The sequence below is a fragment of the Oryza brachyantha genome, chromosome 6 (genome assembly GCF_000231095.2).
Source record: "Oryza brachyantha chromosome 6, ObraRS2, whole genome shotgun sequence".
In the NCBI taxonomy this organism is placed as follows: Eukaryota; Viridiplantae; Streptophyta; class Magnoliopsida; order Poales; family Poaceae; genus Oryza; species Oryza brachyantha.
This window is the reverse complement of record NC_023168.2, coordinates 21409612-21434811: the sequence shown is the minus strand read 5'-3', so window position 1 is coordinate 21434811 and position 25200 is coordinate 21409612. Positions and strand designations below refer to the sequence as shown.

The 25200-nt window shown below is 42.9% G+C and overlaps 5 protein-coding genes across 8 annotated transcripts; 3 read left to right on the top strand and 2 right to left on the bottom strand.

The window, feature by feature from the left end:
- Positions 1 to 1921: 1921 nt before the first annotated feature.
- LOC102718286 (probable serine/threonine-protein kinase PBL19) lies at positions 1922 to 4685 on the top strand. Of its 2 annotated transcripts, XM_040525267.1 has the most exons (5): positions 1922 to 1997; positions 2413 to 2757; positions 3514 to 3786; positions 4019 to 4141; positions 4245 to 4685. In XM_040525267.1, the coding sequence occupies exons 2-5, from the start codon at positions 2413 to 2415 to the stop codon at positions 4662 to 4664; spliced, it is 1161 nt and encodes a 386-aa protein (XP_040381201.1). In that variant the 5' UTR covers positions 1922 to 1997; the 3' UTR covers positions 4665 to 4685. The 2 variants fall into 2 exon arrangements, with proteins under 2 accessions (XP_040381201.1, XP_006657344.2); XM_006657281.3 differs by having other exon boundaries at positions 1928 to 2757; positions 3514 to 3777.
- A 9020-nt stretch (positions 4686 to 13705) lies between these two features.
- LOC102718005 (FCS-Like Zinc finger 7-like) lies at positions 13706 to 15162 on the bottom strand. Of its 2 annotated transcripts, none has more exons than XM_040525576.1 (2): positions 14533 to 15162; positions 13706 to 14460 (listed from the first exon to the last, which is right to left on the bottom strand). In XM_040525576.1, the coding sequence occupies exons 1-2, from the start codon at positions 14742 to 14744 to the stop codon at positions 14235 to 14237; spliced, it is 438 nt and encodes a 145-aa protein (XP_040381510.1). In that variant the 5' UTR covers positions 14745 to 15162; the 3' UTR covers positions 13706 to 14234. The 2 variants fall into 2 exon arrangements, with proteins under 2 accessions (XP_040381510.1, XP_040381511.1); XM_040525577.1 differs by having other exon boundaries at positions 13707 to 14445; positions 14533 to 15156.
- Positions 15163 to 16885: 1723 nt separating this feature from the next.
- LOC121054805 lies at positions 16886 to 17891 on the top strand. Its single transcript, XM_040525575.1, has one exon. The coding sequence runs from the start codon at positions 16942 to 16944 to the stop codon at positions 17467 to 17469; it is 528 nt and encodes a 175-aa protein (XP_040381509.1). The 5' UTR covers positions 16886 to 16941; the 3' UTR covers positions 17470 to 17891.
- Positions 17892 to 19032: 1141 nt separating this feature from the next.
- On the top strand, positions 19033 to 20069 carry LOC102719684 (ras-related protein RABA3-like). The gene has a single exon (XM_006656424.2). The coding sequence runs from the start codon at positions 19165 to 19167 to the stop codon at positions 19843 to 19845; it is 681 nt and encodes a 226-aa protein (XP_006656487.1). The 5' UTR covers positions 19033 to 19164; the 3' UTR covers positions 19846 to 20069.
- On the bottom strand, positions 19997 to 23905 carry LOC102719399 (outer mitochondrial transmembrane helix translocase-like). 2 transcript variants are annotated; one of them, XM_015838595.1, is made up of 6 exons: positions 23570 to 23905; positions 23201 to 23501; positions 22956 to 23114; positions 20951 to 21246; positions 20503 to 20640; positions 19997 to 20395 (listed from the first exon to the last, which is right to left on the bottom strand). In XM_015838595.1, exons 1-6 carry the CDS (start codon positions 23765 to 23767, stop codon positions 20387 to 20389), a joined length of 1101 nt encoding a protein of 366 aa, XP_015694081.1. In that variant the 5' UTR covers positions 23768 to 23905; the 3' UTR covers positions 19997 to 20386. The 2 variants fall into 2 exon arrangements, with proteins under 2 accessions (XP_015694081.1, XP_006656486.1); XM_006656423.3 differs by having other exon boundaries at positions 20065 to 20640.
- Positions 23906 to 25200: the final 1295 nt, after the last annotated feature.

Genomic DNA, 25200 nt, shown 5'->3' with positions numbered 1-25200 from the left:
GTGATTGTTAAGCCAACTGACATACTTATAGATGCAAGATAATTCATGAATAAAAGTTTTATATATATATATATATATATATATATATTCTTAGCGATTTAAGTTAAGTCTGAAAAAATAAACTATGATAAAAAACTATAAAATCTACTCAAAATCTGAAATTAAAAATTTAACTTTTAACTTATAAATATAAGTAAGCCTGAACTAGAAAATAGGCCGTCAACCACCAAGAAACTTTTGAATTTGACAGAAACGGTAGCGGGAAAAAAAGTTTTGGATTTGACCGAAACAGCAAAGGCAAAAAAAAAAAAAAAAGAAGGGGTGATTGTTGTGCGCATCACCAACAGGAACAGTTAAACTTCTGTTGAAGAAATATGCTGATATGGATATAGGCATGGCTTCCTCCTACCTACTGAAGCAGTATATTCGTTCCTCCATGCTGGGTTGAGTACCCGAGTAATATAATGCTTTTTGTTTTTAAGGGGTTGTTTGGATCGAGAGATTTTTTCCCTTGTCATATTGAATATTTGGACGTTAATTAGAAGTATTAAATATAGACTGATAATAAAACTAATTACATAAATAAAGACTATTTCACTAGACAAAATTTTAAGCCTAATTAATCCACGATTAGCAAATATTTACTGTAGCATCACATTCGCTAATTAGGCTCAATAAATTTGTCTCGCGAAATAGTCCAGAGTATATGATGGTTTTTGTTAATAGTCTATATTTAACACTTCTAATTAGTTCCAAACATTCGATGTGACAGGGACTTAAAAGAATAGTAGGGGATCCAAACAGGGTCTAAGTGCATGACATTGTTGAATTAAAACATACGTTTCATCACTTATTATTAATATATATATATATAATTATTTTTTATTTGTTGTGACTTGACTTATCATTAAACGGAAATTAGACATAACATACATCTTTACATGTTCATACATTTTTAATAATATAAATTGTCAAACATTATTTTAAGAGCAAACAACGCTATCTATTAAAACCGAGGGAGCAATAAATCTTCTTAAACCCCTCCCCGCAAAAAGAAAACTGCTTAAAACCTTAAGTTAAAACTTAACGATAAATTGCAAAAGGAGAATTAAGCTGGCGTTGAGATGGGGCTAAACTTTTTAGCTCCATGTCACATCAAACATTTGGACACTAACTTAAAGTGTTAAACATAAACTAATAAAAAACTAATTTCATAAATAAGAGCTAATCCACGAGACAGATTTTTTGAGCTTAATTAATCCATAATTAGCAAATGTTTACTGTAGCATCACATAGACTAATTATCGATTAATTAGGGTCATTAGATTCGTTTCACGAATTAGTCCAAGATTATGGATAGATTTTATCAATAGACCACGTTTACTATTTATAATAATATAAATAAGTGTACAAACATCCGATTATTTACAATAAGTGTCCAAACATCCGATGTGACTAGAGGCTAAAGTTTAGCCCTAGAAACAAACACCCTCTAAGAATAGTACCGTATCATAAGAGTACATTTTTATACTTTTTATGTTCGATGTTCAGCCGTCTGTTTTATTTTTTAAGAAAGGTCTCATAATTAATGTTTTATTATTATTAGATGATAAAACATGAACAATATTTTATGAGTGACTTTTTTTTAATTCTTTTATAAATTTTTACATAAAAAATACTCGAACGTTGCAATCAGATAAACTAGGATAGAGGCAGTAGCATCAATGTTCATGGTATGTTCGGGGCATTTAAGTTTTTGTCAGGATAACAGATTTATCGTTGGCTGTTTATGACACGTGAACTGTCACGTGTTCACTGCCAAATATGTTATGAATAAATGTAACAGCGGTAAAAAAAAAGCGAATATTCCAACTTCGTGTACGGGGCTACGGGTGTACAGGAGTGCGAGGGTACAAGTAGGCTGTAGCCGCGGCGTGTGCGTGTTGGGATCGGCGCGAACGAACTCGCCGACGCAGCGGAACCGCGGAGAGGAGACGGTACGCATCCTCCTTTTCTCCCTCGATTGATTCCACGCGGGTCTTCTCCCCACTTGCTCATGGGTCATGGATTTCCTTCCAACAACACGACGTCGTCTTCCTCCTCGCGTTTCACCATGCAAATCAGTTGCCTGCTTGTCCTTGTCAAGGCTCAAGCTTGCGCTATTTGTTTCCCCTGCTCTCCTCTCTGAATTTCTTCTCTGCCTCTTCTGAAATCTGAACTGAACCATGCTTGTGCTCCTTCCTCATGAACAGCCTTTAGAATCGTGTCACTTCTGCTCGCTGAAATTATAAATCTCTCATCCTCTTTAGTTTTCGTGGAGTTCTGGGTGTTTTGATGGATGGTACTCCCCAAAGATTTGGATTTTAATCAGCAAGTAGGTCTATTTTGTGGTTGAATTTGCCGTCAGATCAGATGGGGTGCTTCGCCTTCAGGAGCGGCAAGAGCAAGGCCAAGAACCGGCAGACGCCGGCGGCGTCGGGCGCCAAGTCGTCGGACGGGCAGAAGAGCAAGCCGTCGGCGGCGTCGTCGACGCCGGCGAGGAGCATACATGAGCTGTCAGAGGAGAGGGGCGCGCAGCGGCTGCGGGTGTTCGACCTGGACGAGCTCAGCAGCGCCACCAACGGGTTCAGCCGCGCGCTCAAGATCGGCGAGGGAGGGTTCGGCCCCGTCTACCGCGCCTTCTTCCGCTCCGGCGGCGGCGGCGGCCGCGGCCGGGTCGTCCTCGCCGTCAAGCGCCTCAACCAGCGCAGCCTGCAGGTCAGCACAGTTGAGCTCTCCATCACATGATGCATTTGATTTTAGCTGGATTTGTCATGTCCTACTGAATTTGCTCATCAGAATGGTCGAATTGCCGACCACACTTCGGCCAAAAAAGAGGGAAAAAAAATGAAACTTGCAGATTTTGTCTTTTGAGATTGGGCACTAACCACATGGCTGCATATTTTTCAGGGTTCCAAAACCTTTACTTTTACTTTCTCAGGACTAAGTTTAGACTTGCTCCGCACTGCGAGCTTGACAAAACGGCATGCACTAACATCTTTTTCTTGAATCACATTTTTGTTATGTTAACACTGCCACTAAGCATTTAAATTTCTTTTTGCTGCACAAAACTTGCTAGAGATACCAATATATTGACCTTTTGGAGGATGACCTGATTTGGATTTGGATTGAGACCTAAAATGAAACTCAGAACATTGTTCTTTTGCAAATCATATGAAATTCTTAGCCTCGTGACAGTTTCTAACAAATAGATAAACACATCCACCAGGACAAGGACACCCACAGACGTCAACTTCAACCACGGATGACACACACCAAACCACGTGAACAATGGTCCGGACAGCATCTCAAGTCAACCTACTAAATTCCAGAATTCTGAATCACGTTATAAATAATGTACTACCAAGCTTAATCAGGCCAAAAGTAGATGCCAGATTGCCAGTGCATAGGACAAATCAAATGCTCAAGATAATGTGTTTTTACTAACAGCTTGATTTCTTTTTCTGATTTCAGGGGCACAAGCAATGGCTGGCTGAGGTCCAATTCCTAGGTGTTCTTGAGCATCCCAATCTAGTGAGGCTTGTTGGCTACTGTGCAGTGGATTCAGAAGCAAGCAGGCAAAGGTTGCTGGTCTACGAGTTCATGCCCAACAAGAGCCTGGATGACCACCTGTTCAACCGAGCTCATCCTCCCCTCTCATGGAGATTGAGGCTGCAGATCATGATCGGCGCCGCGCGCGGACTGGACTACCTCCATGAAGGCCTGCAAGAAGTTCAGGTGAATCAGGTGCCCTCCAAACCATTGCTATCTCTGAATTCATAGAACTCAGCAGTAGATGCCTGACAGGATACATTGTCTGAATTTCTGAAACCCTGACCTGAACATTTGCTTAGCACCTAAAGTAGCTAGTAGTAAGCATTCTGGAGTGCCATCTGAATTCTTTAATGTTCCAGAATGATCAATCTGATAGCTGTGCCAATGTCCTGATTTCTGATCCGTAGTGTTTTTAGTTTGGCAGGTGATATACAGGGATTTTAAGGCAGCCAATGTTCTTCTTGATGCCGATTTCAACCCAAAACTTTCAGACTTTGGGCTCGCAAGAGAGGGGCCAACTGAAGGAAAGACACACGTCTCCACTGCGGTGAGTGGAAATCCAAAGCTACCTTAGCAGCTGCCATGGTGAAGTGTATTGCATTGCATTGCATCGCATCTGACGATGAGTTCGCCGGCGATGGATCGGCCAGGTGGTGGGGACGCACGGGTACGCGGCGCCGGACTACATCGAGACGGGGCACCTGACGGCGAAGAGCGACGTGTGGAGCTTCGGGGTGGTGCTGTACGAGATCCTGACGGGGAGGCGGTCGGTGGAGCGGAGCCGGCCGGCGGCGGAGCAGAAGCTGCTGGGGTGGGTGCGGCAGCACCCGCCGGAGAGCCACAGCTTCCGGTCGATCATGGACCCGCGGCTGGGCGGGCGGTACACGGCGGCGGCGGCGCGGCAGGTGGCGAGGCTGGCCGACCGCTGCCTCGCCAAGAACCCCAAGGAGCGGCCGGCGATGCGGGAGGTCGTGGAGGAGCTCGAGCGGGCGCTCCAGATGGAGCCACCGTCCACGGCCGACAAGGACGGCGGCTGCCGCCCCCCGCCGCCGCCGCCGGCGAAGCGGTGACGTCGGCTTCCTCAGTCGATCGGATCACTTCAGATGAGATTAAGAGGGGACTCAGCCGGTGAAATACATGTACACGTCACAAATATCCTAAGTGGATGGGTAACTGGCTAGGAGAGAGAAGGGAGCTGGCGACTCGTTTATCGCCCGGCTGAAGCACTCTCCCTGAGCAGAAATCACCCGTATTTCGCCCGCGGTCGGTGACGAGCAGGCGCTTCGGCATCCCCTGTGATCCCGTGCTCCGGATGAGCCAGCGTGGTTTTTTATTCTGTTGTTTTGTGTATGGCCACCGAGAATTCAACCACACCGGATTATATCTACATGCATGTATTAAATGCTTGCTATTAAATGCAATGACTTTCTTAACCAACTTAATAGCCAGAGTGTTGAAGGCTCAATGTTACATGGCGTTGGATTCAGCCGGCAGCTGGCTAAACCATTAGCCATGCTCTCAATCATCAGAGGCTCCATTCCAACACGCGGAGCCTCGGAAGGGAACAATTTGCGGAGAGATCGATCATCTACCCTATATCTACACTGTAGTGCACTATCTGTCTATATCATCACCTCTTAGAACCAACACTCCGTAGTAGTCTATCTCGAAATCAAATGGTTCAGATTATCCGCGTCATCCCTCACCCACTCTAGCCTAGCAACGCGCCCTCCTCTTCCCTTCGCCCCGCTCCACCCCTCACACCGCCTTCACACCGCTCGCGCCGCCGCTCCTCCACCGCCTGCGTCGCCGTCGTCATCGCCGTCACCTTCCACACCGCTCGCGCCGTGTCTACCCCCCGTCTACCCCATCCGTCCTCTCCTTCCCACCACCTGCGCCCTCATGGCCACCCTAACTAGCGCAGGCCAGATTCGGCAGATCCACCGTACCACCCGTGCCGGTAGATCCGTGCCGCCTCGTCCACAGCTTCACCACGTCGCCAGCCCCTCCACCGTGCCATCCCCGATGCCGCTGTCACCATCCCCGTTGTTGCCGTCGCCCGGCCACTCCCGTCGTCACCCAGCCATCCCCACCGGTGGTGAGCCACCCCTCCCATCCCCGGCACTACTGTGATGCTAATTAGTGGTTTGGTGAGTTTCTACTACGTTGCCCGAGTTTCTACTCCAATTAGGTATTTATGCATATTAAAATCTTGACCTGCAGGCCTCTGCATGGCTCATCACATTTTGCTACCGCCCTGTTCTAAGAGGCTTGAGTCCAAGTTTTCATGTTCTTTCGTTGCTAGAAATCGCTTTCAATGCCGATACTGGAAGTCTTGTTAAGAGGCATAGGGTTTAGATATTAGAACTCTCTCTCTAAAAAAAGAATCCAGATATTAGATATACATAACTGCCCCTCTTGTTTGGTAATTTGGTTCGTAATATTCCCTCCTTGCTTACTGGTTAGTATAATCTGCTTGAGTTACTGTTCTTGCTTGGATGATCATGTACCATAAGACCTCAACTCTATATGTATACTCTGTTTTTCTCTATTAGACCAAATCTACTCAAGTCATAAAAATCACACAACTATGCTTTTTGGATTTTTTTTATAGTGAGTACATTATCTCAATTGGGTACATCACATGGTACATACATGTTTGGTGGAGATTGATGGATTTCATCTAATCAACGATGTTTGCACGTGGAAGATTGATGGCATATGCAAACTTTTTTTTTCTGATTTTGAAATTGATGGATTTTCGTCACCTTTTTGCTTGTTTTCACCCACATCTTTTTTTCCCAAACTACTAAACAATTCGGTTTTTTTTTGCAAAATGTTACTTAGTGTTAACTCCCTTGTCTGTACTTAAATTGTATTCTTCAGGTCAGCTTATGAACTGCTAAACGGTACGTTTTTTAAAAAGGTATATGTAAAAATATTCATTATCTCATATTTATAAATAGATATTTAACTTTACACCGGGAAATGACACAATTACATAAATAACTATAATTAACATCTCATAATTTTACATCTCTCATATTAGCATGTTGTTGTCTATCGCCGAGGCGGGAATGCCACAACCTTGGTTTGAGGCGGTGAGTGGTCGGACAGGACAACTGGATTGCACATCTACTGTTAGCAGTTGTAACTCGCGAAAACAATACACTATATATGTGTGATCAAATCTTTGGCAATCACGCCCTTCTCATATAGGGTCATGCAGGGGCGGAATTGGGCCTGAGCCCACTCGTGGAAACCATTTTAGTGGACTAATGTGTTCGGGAGGTAGGTGTTAACCGGCACAGAAAACACGGTAATAGTTAGTATATGATTAATTAATTATAAAAATTAGAAAAACGAATTAAGCTTAAATTTTAAAGTAACTTTTATATAGAAAATTCTAATAAAAAATACACCGTTTAGCAGTTCGGAATGCATGCGCGTGAAAAACGAGAGAATCTGAGGTTGTCAAGGGAAAAATGAACGGGGCATAATAACTATATATATTTTCCAAAAGTTTATTTTCAAAAATATGAAACTCCAATCGCCCAGTCCCACTCGTTCGGGCGAGCCCCGCCCATGGCCTCTCAAAGCCCAGGTTTCCACTTTTCAGCCCAAATAGCCTATTATATAAGAGAATATCAAAACCTTAATATACTCGTGTACTCTTCCCCTATGTGGCAGCAGCGACGGCGCTTGTCCACAGCAGCACCACGGCAGCGGCAGAGCAGCAGGGCGTTGCAATGAAGCGGTAGAGTTCGGCGATGGAGTGGTATGGCGCGACACTCGGCCGGTGGCCCCCTGACCTACATAGCTTGATTCCCAAAGCTTGACCCAATGCAATTTAAGTTTTTCCCAAAGTTTTCTTGAGAAATGTAACTTTATCTCATTCCATTTAGATGTCTTCAACAAAATATCACTCTATAGTATATTTTAATAAAAATATCACCCTTCGCCTAACATTTTTAACAAAATACCACCTCACCGTATTTAAAGGTGTATTCTCATTCTTTTTTTTTATCAAAAAATACATGAAATGTCCAGAAATACCCTCTTCTATTCTGAATAGACGTACTGGGCCTACTGGCTGGACAGATCTAGCGTCGGCTCGTCCTCCCAATCTCCCATCAGGCAGCCACGCCCGACGCCGCCTTCCCCCAGTTCCCCGCCGATCTGCACGGTCGCCGCCGGCTTCCCCGGCCGCCACTGCCTTCTCCCTCCGCCGGACCCGTGGCCGCCGCCCCCTCCTCCGTCAGCGCCCCCCCGGCCGCCGCTGCCTCCCCCTGCAGCCGCGGCCAGGCTGCGTCCTCAGGCCCGGCGGCAGGTCGCCGCGGCCACCCCCCTGCAGCCGCGCCATCCCCGGCCGCCGTGGCCAGGTTGCCGCCTCGGGGTGGCGCCGGCAATTCCCCCCCGGGCAGCGGCAGTACCCGGCCGTCGTGCTGCCAGCTCTCCTCCCCCGGTAAGCCCTATTTCAATTTTAGTGCTCTAAATTTTTTGATTAGTTAGTATACTGCTACGATTTTAGTTAGTGCATTTCCCTGAATTTAGTGTTTAGTTGCATGGTAGAACCTAGAAATTAATTTTTGGAGTAAGAAATGACTTTAGTTGCCGCTTATTATACTGAATTTAATCGTGGATGACACAATTCATGTATAATATGATTTATTATATGATGATGAATGCCTGGGATCTAATTTTAATGTTTGCAAATCAGCTGAATGGATGCATTTTAATGTTTGCAAATAAGCTGAATGAATGCTCTGTCCACCTGGTTGCTGTTTGGTTTTTTTTTTCTGGGTGTTATTATTTAATATTTAATATTATTTTAAAATTAAATATACTTGATATTTAGAAAAGGTAGAGTTATCTGAAACATGTGGTCACTTTTGTTACATGTGGTCACTTTTGTTACATTTGTTACAAATCTGATGATTATAGTATGATATAAATAGGTGAGTGACATTTGTTATAAATCCAATAATTGTAGTACATTATAACTAATTTTGGTATCTCATGACATATATTATTTAGCAGCAAATAATACTATAGCTATCATACTTTTCATGATCACATAGTTAGTTATTTGTGTTACTCTTGCTAATAATCACTAATGTACTGCTTTATGAGTTACTCATGCTAAATTATATTTCATAATTGAGTACTTTGTATTTAAAAATGATAACATAAACGCTATTCTTTTATAATGTATTATCGAATATATTACGGTACACGCGAATTTTTATATCAAGAGTGGCTATATTTGATTTTTTGTCTAATTCAATATGCATATATTTATTAAGTATTTTATTATAATATGATATACACTAAAGGAACTTTACAAATAACTTATAAGTTTACATATTTACATAGTTTTTAATGAAATGAACAGTCAAATATAAAAACGAAGGAGTAGTTAAGGCAGTTTAGTGATGTTTTCCGACAAACAATAATTATATCTATGAGATATAGTATTGTTGTTATTCTAACATAAGTAACCCGTCTTTTCGCTTATATACTTATGGTGGAGTAAAATTTAAATTTTTAGCCTTACATTTAGAGTTGATTTTGAGATTTTTTTATCGTAATTTATAAGAAAAAATAAAATTCGAGGAGGAGAGAGTTGGCGGCAGACAGGCGTGGATAATAGCGAACAAAGCAGGCCCATCGACCCAACCAGTGGCCTCTTCGCGGGCCTAGTCTCCTCGGCTCAAAAAGCAAACCCCCCGACTCGCCGGTGGCCGTGTCGCTTGGAATTGGAAGCCGAGGCCTTCGCCACGCCGCCGATTGACTCCCCTCTTTTCTCCCGGCACCGTGTCGCCGCCGACGATGCAGGCGGCGAAGAATGTTACGCTCCTGCAGGCGGTAGCATTCGCCGGGGTCTTCTCCGCCGTCTCCTGCTGGTACTGTGATCTGTAGTCCCGTCGGCGAATCTACGCCACCCGTAGCGTCTCAGTTTCTTAGGTTTCCCTCCCTCTTGGCGCTGCAGGTATGGGTTCATGTTTGGGAGAGAGTCTGCGCGGCGTGAGCTTGGTGGAATCATTGAAGATCTCCGCAGCGGCAGCGGCAGCTCTACCGGCTCTACTGCTTCCCCCGAATCTGAAGCTCATCCCAAGCCCTAGTTCGGTATGCTGCTCTTCTTCCTTGAGATTCAAATGTGCTCTCGTTGCAGTTATATCTTGCTGTAATTGGCCAAGTTCAATTAAAAATGTATGGATTATCTATCTAAAGGTGTCTGGGAGTGATTTGCTAGTAAAGAGAGGAGTGATCTGTGCTTCATTTGGGATAGAGTATCTGATTTCGAGTTATTTTGTGTAATGCCTAGATAGCTCTACCAATATATACATTGACTGGAATGATGCAGTCGGATCTAGGTTGTCAATGGGTGTTGCCTTTTTTTTTGAATGAGCACTAAGTAGCGAGACTAATCAAATTTTGCTCTTAATTTAGCAGCATGTTTTGATGAAACGGCAAGTGCATGGTATTTAGTTTAAGGCTGCCAGTGGCTATGAACTTATGATTACTAATTAGGATATTTGGTTGCAATTTTTGTAATTTTACTAGCATATTGCCGATGTGTTGCAACAGGATTTTATTAAAAAATATCATTAGCATATTATTAAAATATAGCTAATAAAAGTGGTTGATATATAGGTCTTAGTTATTTTTCCTTTTAAAAAATAGAAGCGAGTTGGTGGTGGGATAGGTAGCAGATTCACTACCACTCACCACCACCACTACTTCTCTTTATAGGAGTATAGATTACCGTGGAGTGACCTCTAAAATCACTGAGCATTTGATGTTAATCATGTTGGATTACTTATCCTAGCTTATTTAACATGATATTTTGCTTTCACAAGTGGTACAATTAGTTGATATAGCTAAAGTGTACAGAAGTTTAATTTGGCTACTTTTTTATGTTTACAGATCCTGCTTCAGAACATTCATAACAAGAATGTATGTTCATCATAAATGACTAGGTTAGATATTAGAGGAGTTTATCAGGGAGGAACATTATCTGATGGCAGCTCTTTAAATTTCTGCAAACAAGTTGTGGTGTAATTCAATATGAGGTTTTCCTTCCCTATATAATAATGATGTATCTACTTTTAGGTATACCAGGATTACCAATGAGTTGTACTGCTGAATGCGATCATATTTTTACACCATAAGTTTGTTGAACTCCTCACTCTGATCATAAAGGCTATCTCTTCTGCTAAGAACTTGGAGAAAATGTGTTTTGATGGTGCGCTTTTTTTTTGTTTTGTTTTCTTGAAGTTCTGCTTGTTCGTGGGCTCATGGCTACTTACTCAAACAAGGATAGTTATAGTATGAACAATCCATCCATAGGTTGAGAGATATCTTGTAACTATCTGCAATCTTTTTTTGTTTTCTATGAGCCACTCTTTTAAATGCATGTCTTATCTTTGGGACAACAGTTCATTCTTCCCACCCAATTTCTTGTGTTGCTAGTCGAGATGGGAAGCTTTGTTTTGGTTTATTCTCTTTATGTACCTTTTGCTATCTTTCCTGCTATACTGTTTCCTGCATGCTCGCTTAAACATGCCAACTGGACTTGTATGCAGTGAGTGCCAGTGTGCTACAGCCCACATATTTGGCCTTTAGAGGTTTAAGTTGCTACTGGTATGATTTGGACCATTGAGTGCAGATCAACCGGCAGGGTTAGTGGCTTATCAAGTACTACCTCCGTTCCATAAAGACTTCACTTTTAGCTTCCTCTATTTATCCCCAAAAGACTTTATTTTTTGAGTAGTTGCATTGGACTTTGGTAAAGTGGGAAATAAATGCATTGGAATTTGAAAAGGTAAGGGATAGATGTATTGGGATTTGAAAAAGTGAAGGACATTCTAATTTTCGTGTTTTTGTATTGATTTGTATGAGGTAGGATAAAAATGAAGTATTTTTGGGACGGAGGGAGTAGTAGGTTACAGGAATAGATACTATGTTCCCATGGCCCATGCTAAAAGAACCTTTTAGTCTTTCCAGTGAGCTGGAGGTACCTTCTAAAAATTCCTGCTTTGAAACCTGGCCGTTGGTTAAGAAATGGACTAGAATCAGGGACCAAAGCATCCACATGGCTTGTCCACTTAGATCTGTGAACTTGATTTAGGAAGAAAATGACTATATTGTGGCAATCCTGGCTTCAGAAATTCAATTTACCTTATGTTCCTTGAATGATTCCATGATCTGATTATACATCATTTTGAACAAATCAAAACAACTGGACACTGCTGAAGTTTTCTGCTCTGGCTAAACAGATCAGTTCTGAGTTAAATCATTTTCTCTTGGATTAGAAAGGAACTAGACTGTCTGGGTTGGATAGACTGATACAAAATAGAGCAATCCTGTGGTCCCTTTCGCCTTTTGTTTTTGACTTCATAATCCTAAAGCACATGTTACCTCCTGCTCTGCTGTTGTCGTGTGATTGTTTATCTATTGCTCTTATTGTTTCGTTGTTTATCTGTTACCAATATATGTACCACATATAGTTCAAAAAAAATGTTATAACATTATCCTCCCATACTTTCATAATAATTCTCTCAATTGGTCTGTCGTACATTAAGAACTGGAGTTTTGTTGTCATCATACACATAATTAATGGCTGAGAGATGTAAAAGTTAGAGAGACTGCAGGCGGGAACCTAGTTAAAACTGATCACAGAGAAGGATTCACACTATCTGAAACTTCTAGCTCTTCGACACAGTTCTACAGAATGGGACTACTACTACTGAAGTGCTCTCATAGGTCATAGGTCCCTCTCTCGAGGTGATAACTTAGCAAAGCCAATCAAAGATAACCCCTTCATAAGAAAAGGTTTCAATAAAGAGGACATAGCTATCAAGTAGAGGAATCTCTTGCTCTTTAATTTCTTTCTCTCACTATTGATGTTCACTCTCAGTCCTCTCCTTTGCAAGCACTTGTTAAAACCTTGATAGGTTCTCTTGTCCTTCTCATGGTGGTGAGCTCATGTCAGGATGGGTCCATCATTTGCTCTTTTCTTGCGGTCACACTCCATCTTTTGGAATATCTCCTGTAGCGTGGCACTATGCAGAATTCGCATATGTCACTAAATATAAATTTTCAGTGGCCCATCGATTTGTGATATATAGCTCTGAAGCATCCATGATAGAACATGAGGCATTCTGTAAACTTGTTTAGTTGTATCTGCTTCTGGGACTTTTAGTAAATAAATGGCTTCTTTTCCCTTTTATGCGTGTGTTTGTTGAGAGTTCATTGTCTTCACTCATTTCCTACTAGAATATCTTGAATTAGCTTGTTTTGAATTTTGCATAATATTAATCAGTTGCTCCAGAAATAGAGTACAAATGGGTGTGCCACTTGCTTATGTCTTCCTGCTAATTTGTACATGGAAATCACTGGTCAAAAGTGCAAACTGTGCAAGTAGCAGGATCATGGAACGTGTGTTAGTTTTGTTCCATTATTTCTTCCGGCACAATGATTTATCGTGTTGCTCTTTCCTCGTGTTTCGTTGTAAAAAAACAAAATTATGTTCTAGTCTATGGATAACTGATTGACAAAAGATGATGTCAAAGGGAGGAAAAAAGTACAACTAGAAAAGACAGTAACGCTACCTCTGCCCATGTCCTTGATTGCTCTGGGCGATCGAACATTAAGTGCCCTCTCTGTTTTAATTTTTTGGAACATGCAGGTCATGATCATGAAATGGCTGGTTGGATGTATAGGTCCAGGTCCGTGTGCTTCATCAGTTTTGCTGCAAAATGAAGGCAACATGATGCGTATATACGCAGCTTTGGTATCGTACATACCAATAGTGCCTTTGATTACAGAAATATCTTTATGGCCTCCAAGATGATGAGTCATGGGAAAGAAAGGACATCAAAACACTTGCAAATTGGAAGTTGAAGTCCGGGAGAGAACAAGATTGGAAATTAATCTTCTAGCATAAGCCTCGAGAAAAAGTGACCAAGTGGTAAGATAGATGTATGATAAGGTTAGTTGGCATCACCCGGACTTGAAGGCCAAGTGTACCTACTGTGTCATCTCAATCTTTAGTTTGTTAATAGTCAGACGAAGTTGATTGCGAGATGAAAAGTGAGAGGAGCAAGAACTTCATGGAAAAGTTACAAGGGCAAAATTAATCTTGATCTCATAATCTCACATCACATAGCATAGCTGATAATTTGTAGTAGTATGTACAAAACGAATGTTACATGACTCCTCCATGCAAGTTAGGAGTTGCTGCTGGCAAGTGCCAACATGGATGAAACAGTCCATCACCAAGACTGCAAGTTGTTCATACATCAGGTCCAGCTTTTGGCCTGATATTCTGACCATTTCCCTCTGATGATCTCTCTTCCATGCATGCGTGCAGCTATGCAAGATCACCATACTCTACAATCTATTGTAACAATCAGAAATTAATCCATGGTCTTGGTAGCTGCTAGCTACTAGCTGCAACCTGATCGCAGGAACCGTGAAATCAAACCACAAAACAAAATTAAGTTGGCAAAAAACACGGAGCTATGTATATATATTCCATGGATCTACCCAGCTATCTATGCTACACAGTACACAGCGGTTTAACTTTTGGCGTTTGATCGATGATCGATGCGTGCAGGTTAGTGGTTCCGACACTAGCTGGTGGCGGCCACGGGAGTGCGCGCCGCGAGGTTGGCGATGGTCGGCCGCCGGTGCATCATCGGAGGCCTCGCCGCCGCCTCGGCGGCGCTCGGCGAGGTGGACGGCTTGCACAGGAGGCGGTGGCGGCGCGCCACCGTCTGAAGCGCCTCGTCCATGTCCATCTGCTCCTGCCTGCACTCGTCGCTGCAGAACGCCGCGTCCCCTCTGCATCCATGAAACCTAGCTTAAGCTCAGTTCGAGCTCGAGCTCGAACATATGTAAGAGAGAATCGCAAGCGAGAGAGAGGCGAACCTGTACATGAAGATGTCGCGGTCGCCGGCGATGCTGCTCTTGCAGAGGAAGCACGACTCGAGGAAGTGGAGACGGCGGCGTCGGCCGCCGGTGGCGCCATCGCCCGGCCTCACTCGGTAGAACCTCGACGCCACCTCCACGTACCGCTCCTCCTCCTCCTCCACCACCACCGTCGCCGGCGCCGCGCCACCGGCGATGATCTCTTCCGCCATCTTAATTTACACCTATATAGCTCAAGCTAATACACCACACCAACCAGCTAATCAATTAACTTGCTGGACATGCATGCATGGTCTCTCTCTCTCTCTCTCTCGATCGAGCTGAGCTAGCTAGCTCACACAAAGAACCGGATCGGAGCTGCACCTGCACCTGCACGCATGTGTCAGCTAGCATTAATTCGTTAATGGGTTACTCGAGTCGAGTTTGTTGGTCGATGGAGGCCGGATGCAATGAAGATATGTGTATATATATATATGTTTAGCACTCATCGGTGAGGTGATTGGTGTGGAGCAGACGAGCCGAAGGTTTGAGAGAAAACCGTGGGTGGAAGATGAGGCAGGGAGCATGGGCACTTGGGCAGGGTGATGGAACCTGTTGGCCGGGTTGGTTGTGGCTCTGGCCCAGGGGGAACTAATCTACACTCCAACTGCACCCAACTTGCAGAGACACACTCTCACCTCCTCCTCCTTGAGATTATTTATTGGTGTTGATTTTTAGACACTTGTTTAACTATATGTTTTGTTATTCCTTTTTTAACGTAAATATTTAAAAAAACAATAAGTTATACTTAAAGTTTACGTAACACGAAATAAATCAAAAAAAACAAATAATAATTATGTCATTTATTATTTAGATGAACAATGAAACGTAGGTTCAAAAGTCACAGGCGTCAGATATAAAAATTGGAGTGCATGTCTAATTGCTCAGGAAAAGTAGTCTTACATTCGTCTTATATTACAATATGGTCTCGTCTCGTTATATTTATATTGACATTAATAAATCTAAAATTCTAGATACAGCGAGAACATGTGAAAGTATATCACTATAGTGATGCAGAAGTAACAATATCACTCTTCATCTTTTATGCGTGGAAACAGAACCTGCAGTCTGCAGATATGATATGAGATCGACCGGCTTGATTAGTAGTGTTATTAAAATGTTTTGCGGTCGGTCGTGCCAAGCCCTGCAGGTGCTTAACGACAAATTAAGCTTTACTAACTCAGCCTTGGCTTGTTGCAAAAAAGAACACAAAAAGAAAGGAAAGGCCGAAGTGATCGATATTAAAAATATTCTGTACCACATTGGCCAGCGAGACGGGATGGGCACGGTAATATATGTATTTTGGTTTGCTTGTTTCTTTCTTTCTTCACTAGATGTTGACCATGTGCCGTAACAAAATTTTATTAAAAATTATCATTAACATGTTGTTACTATTACTTTCTAATGTATCATATTTTAATTATCGTATTTGATCGATTTAACTAGATTCATCCGTATATCAATATATATGTTTTGTATACATATGGATGAGTAGGTCACAAAGTCATGTCATGGGAACGGAGGGAATACGTGGGCATATTTATTGCATATTTTGTTTTTTTCATAGAAAAATAGAGAGTTAGAGTATCTTCAAGAGAATGCTAATATTTTGCTATCAAAAAAATTGTATTGGGTTCATAAAAAATATTAGGCATGAAAAAATTACACATTCCTCCAACATAAATATAAAAATGAATAACTTGTATTACAAACCCATATTTTTGCCCCAAAAGGTAATTTTATGCATGAGTTAATATTAGTAATGTATTTGGTAACTTGTTGGAGATATATTTTCGAGTCTAATTCCTAAAATTCGATTCTAGAGATCAATTTAGATATCTCCTAGGATGCTCCTAGTACAGGTGGTTAACGTAAATTTATAGTTACTTTTTTTAAGGAAAAAAGAATCAGAGACTGAGCGTCACATTCGCCACCAACCACGACGGGGCCAAACCCATCAACGGTCATCCCTATTTTTCCAGAAAGAGATTTTGGGCCAAATTTCAACGATCTACTACGTCTGGACTGTCCATCTTCGATATGGACCACATCCATTATCCATAGCATTCAATTCTCTTCTGGGCCAAAATTAGGTGGCTACCAAAATGGCAGTCACAGATTATGGGCCTTATTTGGGCCACGTCTGTCCTTGGGCCGAATCTAGGTAGCAGTCCTTCTTAGGCCAGATTTGTTTCGGCCCGATCCCCTTTCAATTTTGGATCCCAAATTTTGTTTTGGGCCAGAATTTGGATTGGCGTCTGCGTGGCGTGTCCGACTTCTCCCGCCATCCCAGCCACACATCCTCCTCTCCTCTCTCTCCCGCGTAGATAGCCACGCGATACACCACTCGTTCCTCGCCGTGCCGCGGCCATGGACGCCGCCGTCTCCCTCCCCCTCCCCGCCTCCTCGCACCACCGCCCCCTCCACCATCTCAAGCCCTCCTCCTCGGCCAAGCAATACCAGCAGCAGCAGCAACCACGCGCGCGCATAGCCGTCGTCGCGTCAGCCGCGCGGCCCAGCACCACCACCAGAAGAAGCAGCGGCGCGGCGTCGGCAGCGGCGGCGGCGCCCCACGTACTGCAGAGGCAGGAGCGGCAGCGGTTGGTCTCCTCCTCCAGCCGCGCGGCGACGGGATACGCGGCGGCGCTGGCCGACGCGTCCCTCCGCGCCGGCACGCTGCCCAGGGCCGCCCGCCACGCGCGCGCTCTGCTCGTCCCGGGCGACGGCGCCGCCGTCGTCGTTGCGGATGAGGACGCGCGGGTGGTCGCGCTGGTGAGGATGCTCGTGGGCAAGGGCAAGGCCGCCATGGTCGCCGACGTCATGGCCGAGTTCGCCGCCATCTGCGACCGCCTCCTCCTCCCCGCTCGCGCCCATGCCGCCGCCACCACCTCCTACTAGATTGCATCACTCTCCGCCTCTGCTACTGCAGATTTTTCTTAATTTCATCCGGTTAAACCTCGTATGTTCAGAATTCACATTCTGAGTCAAATCTCAGCTATTAATTATATCTCTGCTTGTTTCAAACAATTCTGAGCATACATATTAATTTATTTACACTGTAATTCCTAAATCCTGACACGATGCATGATCGATGAGCTTTGATTTCTGGTGTGATCGAGTCATGTTGCCCGAAAAGTCATTTCTTCAGTTTCTTCTGATGCTGCAAAGCAAAACTACTGCCAACCTCTAAATAAATATTCAGGATCCTTATCTTATTATTAACTACTGTATAATATGCAAGAATAGTATACCTCAGTCCAAAAATGTAAGCATTTCTAGAGGTGAGCATAAGTATTAAGAAATGATTAGAGGAAAGTTGCAATTGGTTGGAGAGATAATACAAAAGAAAAAAATTAAATGAAGAATGATTATGATTGATTGAGATAATAATGTAGTTAAAGAAATAGCTACATTTTAGGATAGATGGTTATGTTAGAAATAATTTTATTTTACGATGGAGCGAGTAGTTGTTTCTTCTGTCACATCGTTTCGTTGGGGTTTATAAATGAGGTCAGATAAAAAAATAGTATTAATTTGTATGTATATGGTGCACTAGCCACATTATGCATAATGCCAAGCTCATGATTCTAAATAGAATAATTGGATCATTACGTGAGCAACCAACTGAAACAGGAAACCACACTGCTGCAGCGTGATGGAAAGTACGTAGCAGTTGAGGTTGTAGTACTCTGTATATTGATTGAGCAGTTCAATTATGCTAACTCAGGACGTAATCCATCTCTGGACGGTACTACATATTGGTTGAGCAGTTGAATTATATTTATCTATAGTAGCCTGGCATGAGCTGCAGATCGATCCCTGATTCCGTTCAATTTGTTATTATTCGATCTTGTGTATTACTAGTGAGATATATATCTTGTCTAATCTCAATCATGTCTGCTAGATAGACTCGTTCCTCAAGAGATTTTCAGAATTATTTGATTTCGTGAAAACCATTTTATTTTTATGACATAAATGATGGAGTGATGAAGCACACAGAGAGTGTTGTCTAACACAAACAGAAATAATGGAAATATATGACTATATGTACACCAGTGCCAGTTCATGAAAGGAACTAATTAATCAATCTTGGGCGTACCCATTGCTTGTGCCACACTACTAGCTACTAGCCAGAGCCAGCACGTACTCGATACTCTACAATGAATTGAATGACGAAAAGGAGAGTACATTATGTACAGGAGCAAGAGAGCTACGAATTAACACGCATTACCTGTCTACCTAGCAATTAAGTAATTAACCCCAGCAGCTGATCTTCTTCTTAGTTTGGCGATACCATTCCATTAAGAAAGAGAGATAATCCACAGGAGGAGAAAGAGCAACCTCTCCTCTCAACCACTCTCTACATCGTCAGACGCCAGCAAGCATGCATTTTCCTCACAATTAATTAATATAAACCCATGCATACGTGAGCTCAGAGAGAGAGAGAGAGAGAGAGAAAGGCACAGCTCACATATAAGAACACACAGGGTCAGACGATGGTAGAGCTTTGCATAGTTGCATCACATTAATTTGGACCAAGAAACAGAAAGTGGAAGTGAGAATTAAGCTAATCTAAAGAAGAAGAGGAAGAAGATGGAGGAGGAGGATTATGTGTTCAAGGTGGTGGTGATCGGCGACTCGGCGGTGGGGAAGACGCAGCTGCTGGGGAGGTTCACCAAGGACGAGTTCTTCGTGGACTCCAAGTCGACGATCGGGATCGAGTTCCAGACGCGGACGGTGGAGATCGGCGGGAAGCGGGTGAAGGCGCAGATCTGGGACACGGCCGGGCAGGAGAGGTACCGCGCCGTCACCAGCGCCTACTACCGCGGCGCGCTCGGCGCCATGCTCGTCTACGACGTCACCAGCCGCCGCACCTTCGACCACGCCGCCCGCTGGCTCCGCGACCTCCGCGCCCACGCCGACAACTCCATCGTCGTCATGCTCATCGGCAACAAGGCCGACCTCGCCCACGCCCGCGCCGTCGCCGCCGACGAGGCCGCCGCCTTCGCCGAGGACCAGGGCCTCTTCTTCTCCGAGGCCTCCGCGCTCAGCGGCGACAACGTCGACGCCGCCTTCCTCGCCCTCCTCCACCACATCCACGCCATCGTCTCCAGGAGGTCGCTGGAGATGGACGACGCTGCCATCAACGGCGACGCCGACGCCAACGCCAGCGCCAAGCTCATGCTCCAGGGCACCAGGCTGTCACTGTCCGACGAGCTCTCCATCATGGAAACCAGCGCCATCAAGAGAGTAAGCAGATGTTCATGCTCTTGAAATCATCATCATCGCCGCAACATGTATGGATGATTTATGTACAAGATAAGCTCAGTCATCTTCTTGATGATCCCAAGAAGATCCATATTTTAAAGGAAGAGTATATATACATTCAGGTCTTTTAGGGTGAAAAAAAAAAACAAGCGTTAGTTTGATCTCATCGTGTATCTATTTCAACTCCAAACTCCAGAGTGCTCTGGCAAGAACAAAATGTTTGTGAACCATGCAGGCGAGCCTTCTTTTTTTTTCCCCCTTCGTTATGTATAGACTACTATAGAGTCTACCCTAAAGTAGTTAAGTTTAATAAAAATACAAGGTGATGATAACAAATTTCACATAACCATAGAATCCAGACTCGGGCCATATAATTCTGGATTTAACTTAAAAAAACATCAGTGCAAGCATTGCCAGCTGCCATTATCTTCAAAAACGGGTGCAGCCTCACGACGCTAAATGAATCCATACATACCCTGAATCTTGCATGCTGCATTAGAAAACCTAACGATATCGATGTAATGCCTGCGCTTACTCCACTGGGTTTTCACGATATCTAGCAAAAGGATTAGATTAAGGTGAAGATGGCTCTTGCGGTTCCGACTGACTGTTCTGAACTATTCGAGACATCAGCTTAGATATCTCAAAAATTGCGCTCTGTACCTGATCGTCTTCCGAATCAGAGGGCCTAATCCACACAGGTGACTGCAGCCCTGTTGATGTTCCGTTTGCAGCTCTTTTCCCCTTTCGAGATGTTGACAAAGCCTTCTCCAGATCCGATTGCCTCAAGGGTCTTGGTTTCTGTTCCAGCAACCAACAGGCAAGATAATCAGAACCAATATGCAATGGTGGTTAATCGATTTGATGTTTTTTTCAGTTATTACTACATCATTAAAGTCAATTTGTAGCAACTGCAAATGAAATTTATCCATCAAAATCCAATAAGCAACAGCTATGTTAGTTACAAGTAGATCCATGCATGAGGTTTGCTATTGACAAGGACAACTGGCATAGACAAACATTATTCAAGTGAAGTAATGAACTAATGATGGAGCAAATATTAATAAATTATCAGTACTAAATAGAGTAAGCAACAAGAGTGGGTACTCACATCGGCTTTCCGCCCATCTTTCTCATTGTTCAACAGCTCCCTGATAGGGTAGAATGCTGCCTGCTTGCACAATTCTAGGATATCTGATCCAGTAAATCCTTCACATAGACCGGCGATGTAATCGTAATTAATGTTAGGCTCGACATTTTCTCCCTTCAGTACAACTTGAAGTATCTTGCTTCTTTCACTCTGAACAGGAATCCCAATTTCAAATATCTGAGTAAAGCGCCTGAGGATAGCCTCATCTAGCTCAGAGGGTCTGTTTGTAGCAGCAAGGACCATAACACGAGCATTCTCTGCAAAAACCATATAAACTAGCATAAGATGCTGCTCAGGAGTATCCAGGAATTTTCTTAAGTTACAGAATAAGTCGCTCCTTATGTCGGCATTGGCAATCACATGTGGTACACCTTAGCATAACTGAAAACAATAATTTCGTGTAACAAACAAAAGCTAAAGGGATTGGTAAAATGGTCCCATTCTATTAGTTCCTTTGAATTCTGGATGATGTTCTGTTCATTAATTTGATATTATATTAAGATTTGAAGGTAACTCAATAGACCATATGCCTTCTCATTGATCAGGTTATGATAAGCCTATAATAGCAGGGACATGTGGTATCTAGAATAAATTGATTGTACTAGTTTCCAGTTCAAGATTCAAGATTGTAACACCAATTTCAAGTAAAAGTAGATCCGCTAATGAACCACTACCGCCGTGCCTGCAGGAAGCATTTTTTCTAGAATTTTTTTATTAGAAAAAACATTAGTACCATTATACCACACAATATAACCTGATTTTCTTTGCAGAATTATCTCTGTATATTTGTGTATATTTGCAAGATAGCTTTCTATCACTATCTCATAATTAACTTTAATAACTAAAGTCAGAGGTTCAAGCTTCTGTGCTGAATTTCAAGAATGAAATATGAATTAGTGAGCTCCACCATGAGAAAACTTGAAATATATATAATCTGATTTACTTAGCACAATTATTTCTGTATATTTGCAAGATAGCTTTCTATCACTATCTCATAGTTAACTTTAATAAATAAGGTGAAAGGTTCAAGATTCTGTGCTGAATTTCATCAACAAAATATGAAAGGGCATCCACAATGTGCTATAAAAGTAGTCATTATATAATAAAGGGCTGTCTTTATACATTATGAGTGTGGTATATATAGCATTAATTGTTAAAGTACTCCATAGCCATATGGGCTGCCCATAAGAATAAATGCCCTCACATTCTTTTCACTCTATCCATAAGTATTATGGAGTTCGGCACAACTAATGACACTTCTGGTGGGTTCCACCCATATAGACTACATGGTCTCTATATATAGCTCATGCCTGAACTCCACCATGAGAAAACTTTAAAAATGTATAATCTAATTTTCTTTGCACAATTATTTATGTATATTTGCAAGATAGCTTTCTATCACTATCTCATAATCAACTTTAATAACTAAGGTGAAAGGTTCAAGATTATGTTCTCAATTTCAAGAATGAAATATGAATTAGTGAACTCCACCATGACAAAACTTAAACAAAATGAAGGTTATATTGACAGGTTAGAAATGGTCTAAAGTTAAATACAACACAGAAGTAAAGCTTTGCACAGCATTGTTTCACACTGCATAAATATTAGAATAATTAGGCCGTGCACTAGTGTGTTCTAGCATATTTTTTCACTAGATAATAATTAGTGAAGCATGCTAAATAATATTCCAAACTACACATGGGTATTTGAATTGTAAATATAAGCCCATCTTGTGGGGGAACCAGGGATTATATTGAGAGAACTTGTAGCATGTAATTCTATGCGATGAGTTGTAGAAGCAACCAACCCTCACCACCACTGACTCGGAACATTTAAAGTGGCAAAGGTGTATTATATACATATAAAGAGAATAGGAGGATTTATATGAGCATCAGGAATATGTTCGTGTAATCAGCGGCAGCCTATAACCAGAGCAAAATAACAAAATTCCAAGCAGAATACTCACGATCAGTGGTGAACCCATCCCAGAGGGACATGAATTCGGTCTTCATATTAGTCATTGCTTCATGGTCGGTTGTCCGTCGCTGGCCCAAGAAACTATCGACCTCATCGATGAAGATAATAGCTGGCTGCAGCTTGTGAGCGAGACTAAATACAGCAGACACTGGCATACAGATGGCATCATATCAGCAGCAATTGCAAGTCATACCATGAACGAACGAGAAATGTTTGGGGTGGGGGGATTAGTACCGAGCTTCTGGGCGTCGCCGAACCACTTGCTCATGAGGTTGGAGATCCTGACATTGATGAAGACGGCGCCGGACTCCTTGGCGATGGCCTTGGCGAGCATGGTCTTGCCGGTGCCGGGCGGACCGTAGAGCAGCACCCCCTTCTGCGGGCTGAGGAGCTTGCCGAAGGTGAAGAGCTCGGGGCGGCGCAGGGGGAGGATGACGAGCTCGTAGAGCGCCTGCTTGACGTGGTCGAGGCCGCCGATGCAGTCGAACTCGACGTCGATGTGGTCGGGGTTGATGACATCGCACGCAATCACATCCTAGGAAATGAAATCAAGTTAACCCTAGAAGGGAAGGGGGAAGGGGAAGGGAATCGAGGGAGGGTTACCTCGTAGGGGGTGGTGGAGACGAGGGGGCGGCCGAGGCGCTTGGCGATCTCCTTCTTGTGCTGGAGCGCCTTCTGGGAGGCGGCGCGGTTGGGGTCGAGCTGGCGGAGGCCGGCGAAGAGGACGAGGCAACTGAGCGCGGCGCTGGCGGCGTAGAGCACCAGCTCCTGCACGAACCGCGACGACTCCGACGACCTCATCGGCGGTCCCCTCCTCGGAGCCGGAGAGGGGGATCCGCGGGCGGCGCGGGGGAATCGATCGGCGGATGGATGGGGTGGGGAAGGAGGAGAGGAGGGGATTAGGCCTCCCCTTTGTTTCAGTCGGTTTATCGAAAGGAAAGGGCTGGGGAGTCAGTCCCTTGGAGAAGGGTTTGATGATGCGATGCTTCTCGACTTTGGTGGTGGTTAGGTTGTGTTTAGATTGGGAACACGTTGGTTACTGTAGCATTTATGACTAATTATGGATTAATTAGTTTTAAAAGATTTGTCTCACGATTTCTTCTATAATTGTGCAATTAGTTTTTTGGTTCATCTATGTTTAGTGGTTTATTTAGGTGTTCAAAAATTCGATGGGATGTTTTTGGAAAGCTTTTTTGGAACTAAACAAGGTCTTTGTTTGGAATTTTTTTAAAAAAGACATGATACATATTTGAAGTATTAAACATAGTCTAATTATAAAACAAATTTTAGATTCCGGTTGGAAACCGCGAGACGAATGTTTTGAGCCTAATTAATCCGTTATTAGCATATATTGGTTACGGTAGTACTTATGGCTAATCACTTTCTAATTAGGCTCAAAAGATTTGTCTCAAGATTTCTTCCGTAACTGTGTAATTAGTTTTTTGATTTATTTATGTTTAATAATTTATTTATGTGTCCAAAGATTTGATTTGATGTTTTTGAAAAAATTTTAAGAACTGAACAGGGCCTTTGCCGCGGCTCAACCTTCGCGGAGGGAGTCACTTTGACTCGGATTACACCTCTACATTTTCTTTCTCATTTTTTTCAATTTTTTTTTCATTTTGTGTGTGTAAGCACATCACATTGACACCTGTTCAGCTGTTCTCTTTCATGTGGTAAATTACCGTTATATTGTTTTAGAATATAAGAGTTTCTAGTTTTACTAATACTTATGTATAAATTATATATATTGATTAATAGAATGGAGGTAGCATACCTGTTTTATATTGGGCAGATATCTCTCTTTATAAAAAATATTTATCATTTAGAATATGATTTAGTCAAAATTATAACATTTCTACCCGCAATTTTATGTTATAATTAATATATAAAAGCTAATAAGTACATGATATTATGATAGTGTTTTCGAGAAGAATCTTTGTGTATCATTTGCCTTGTATTTAAATTGAGTAATTAAGAAATTAAGAAATTAGTAATTTGGCTTATAACATTTCTACCTCGAAGTTCTGAAGAGGAACAAAATCAGTTTGAGATATATGAACAGAAACCAGCCGATGAATTGACGATAAGTCGATAAGATGTTGGTGTGGTCAACGTACGGCCCAATCTGGCCTCCAAAACCGAGCGGACGGCGGCCCATAACCGTTATCTCCAAGACATCTCCATGGGCCGATTAAGCCGGTTGATCGATCCTGCACAGGCCTCTTTAGTTA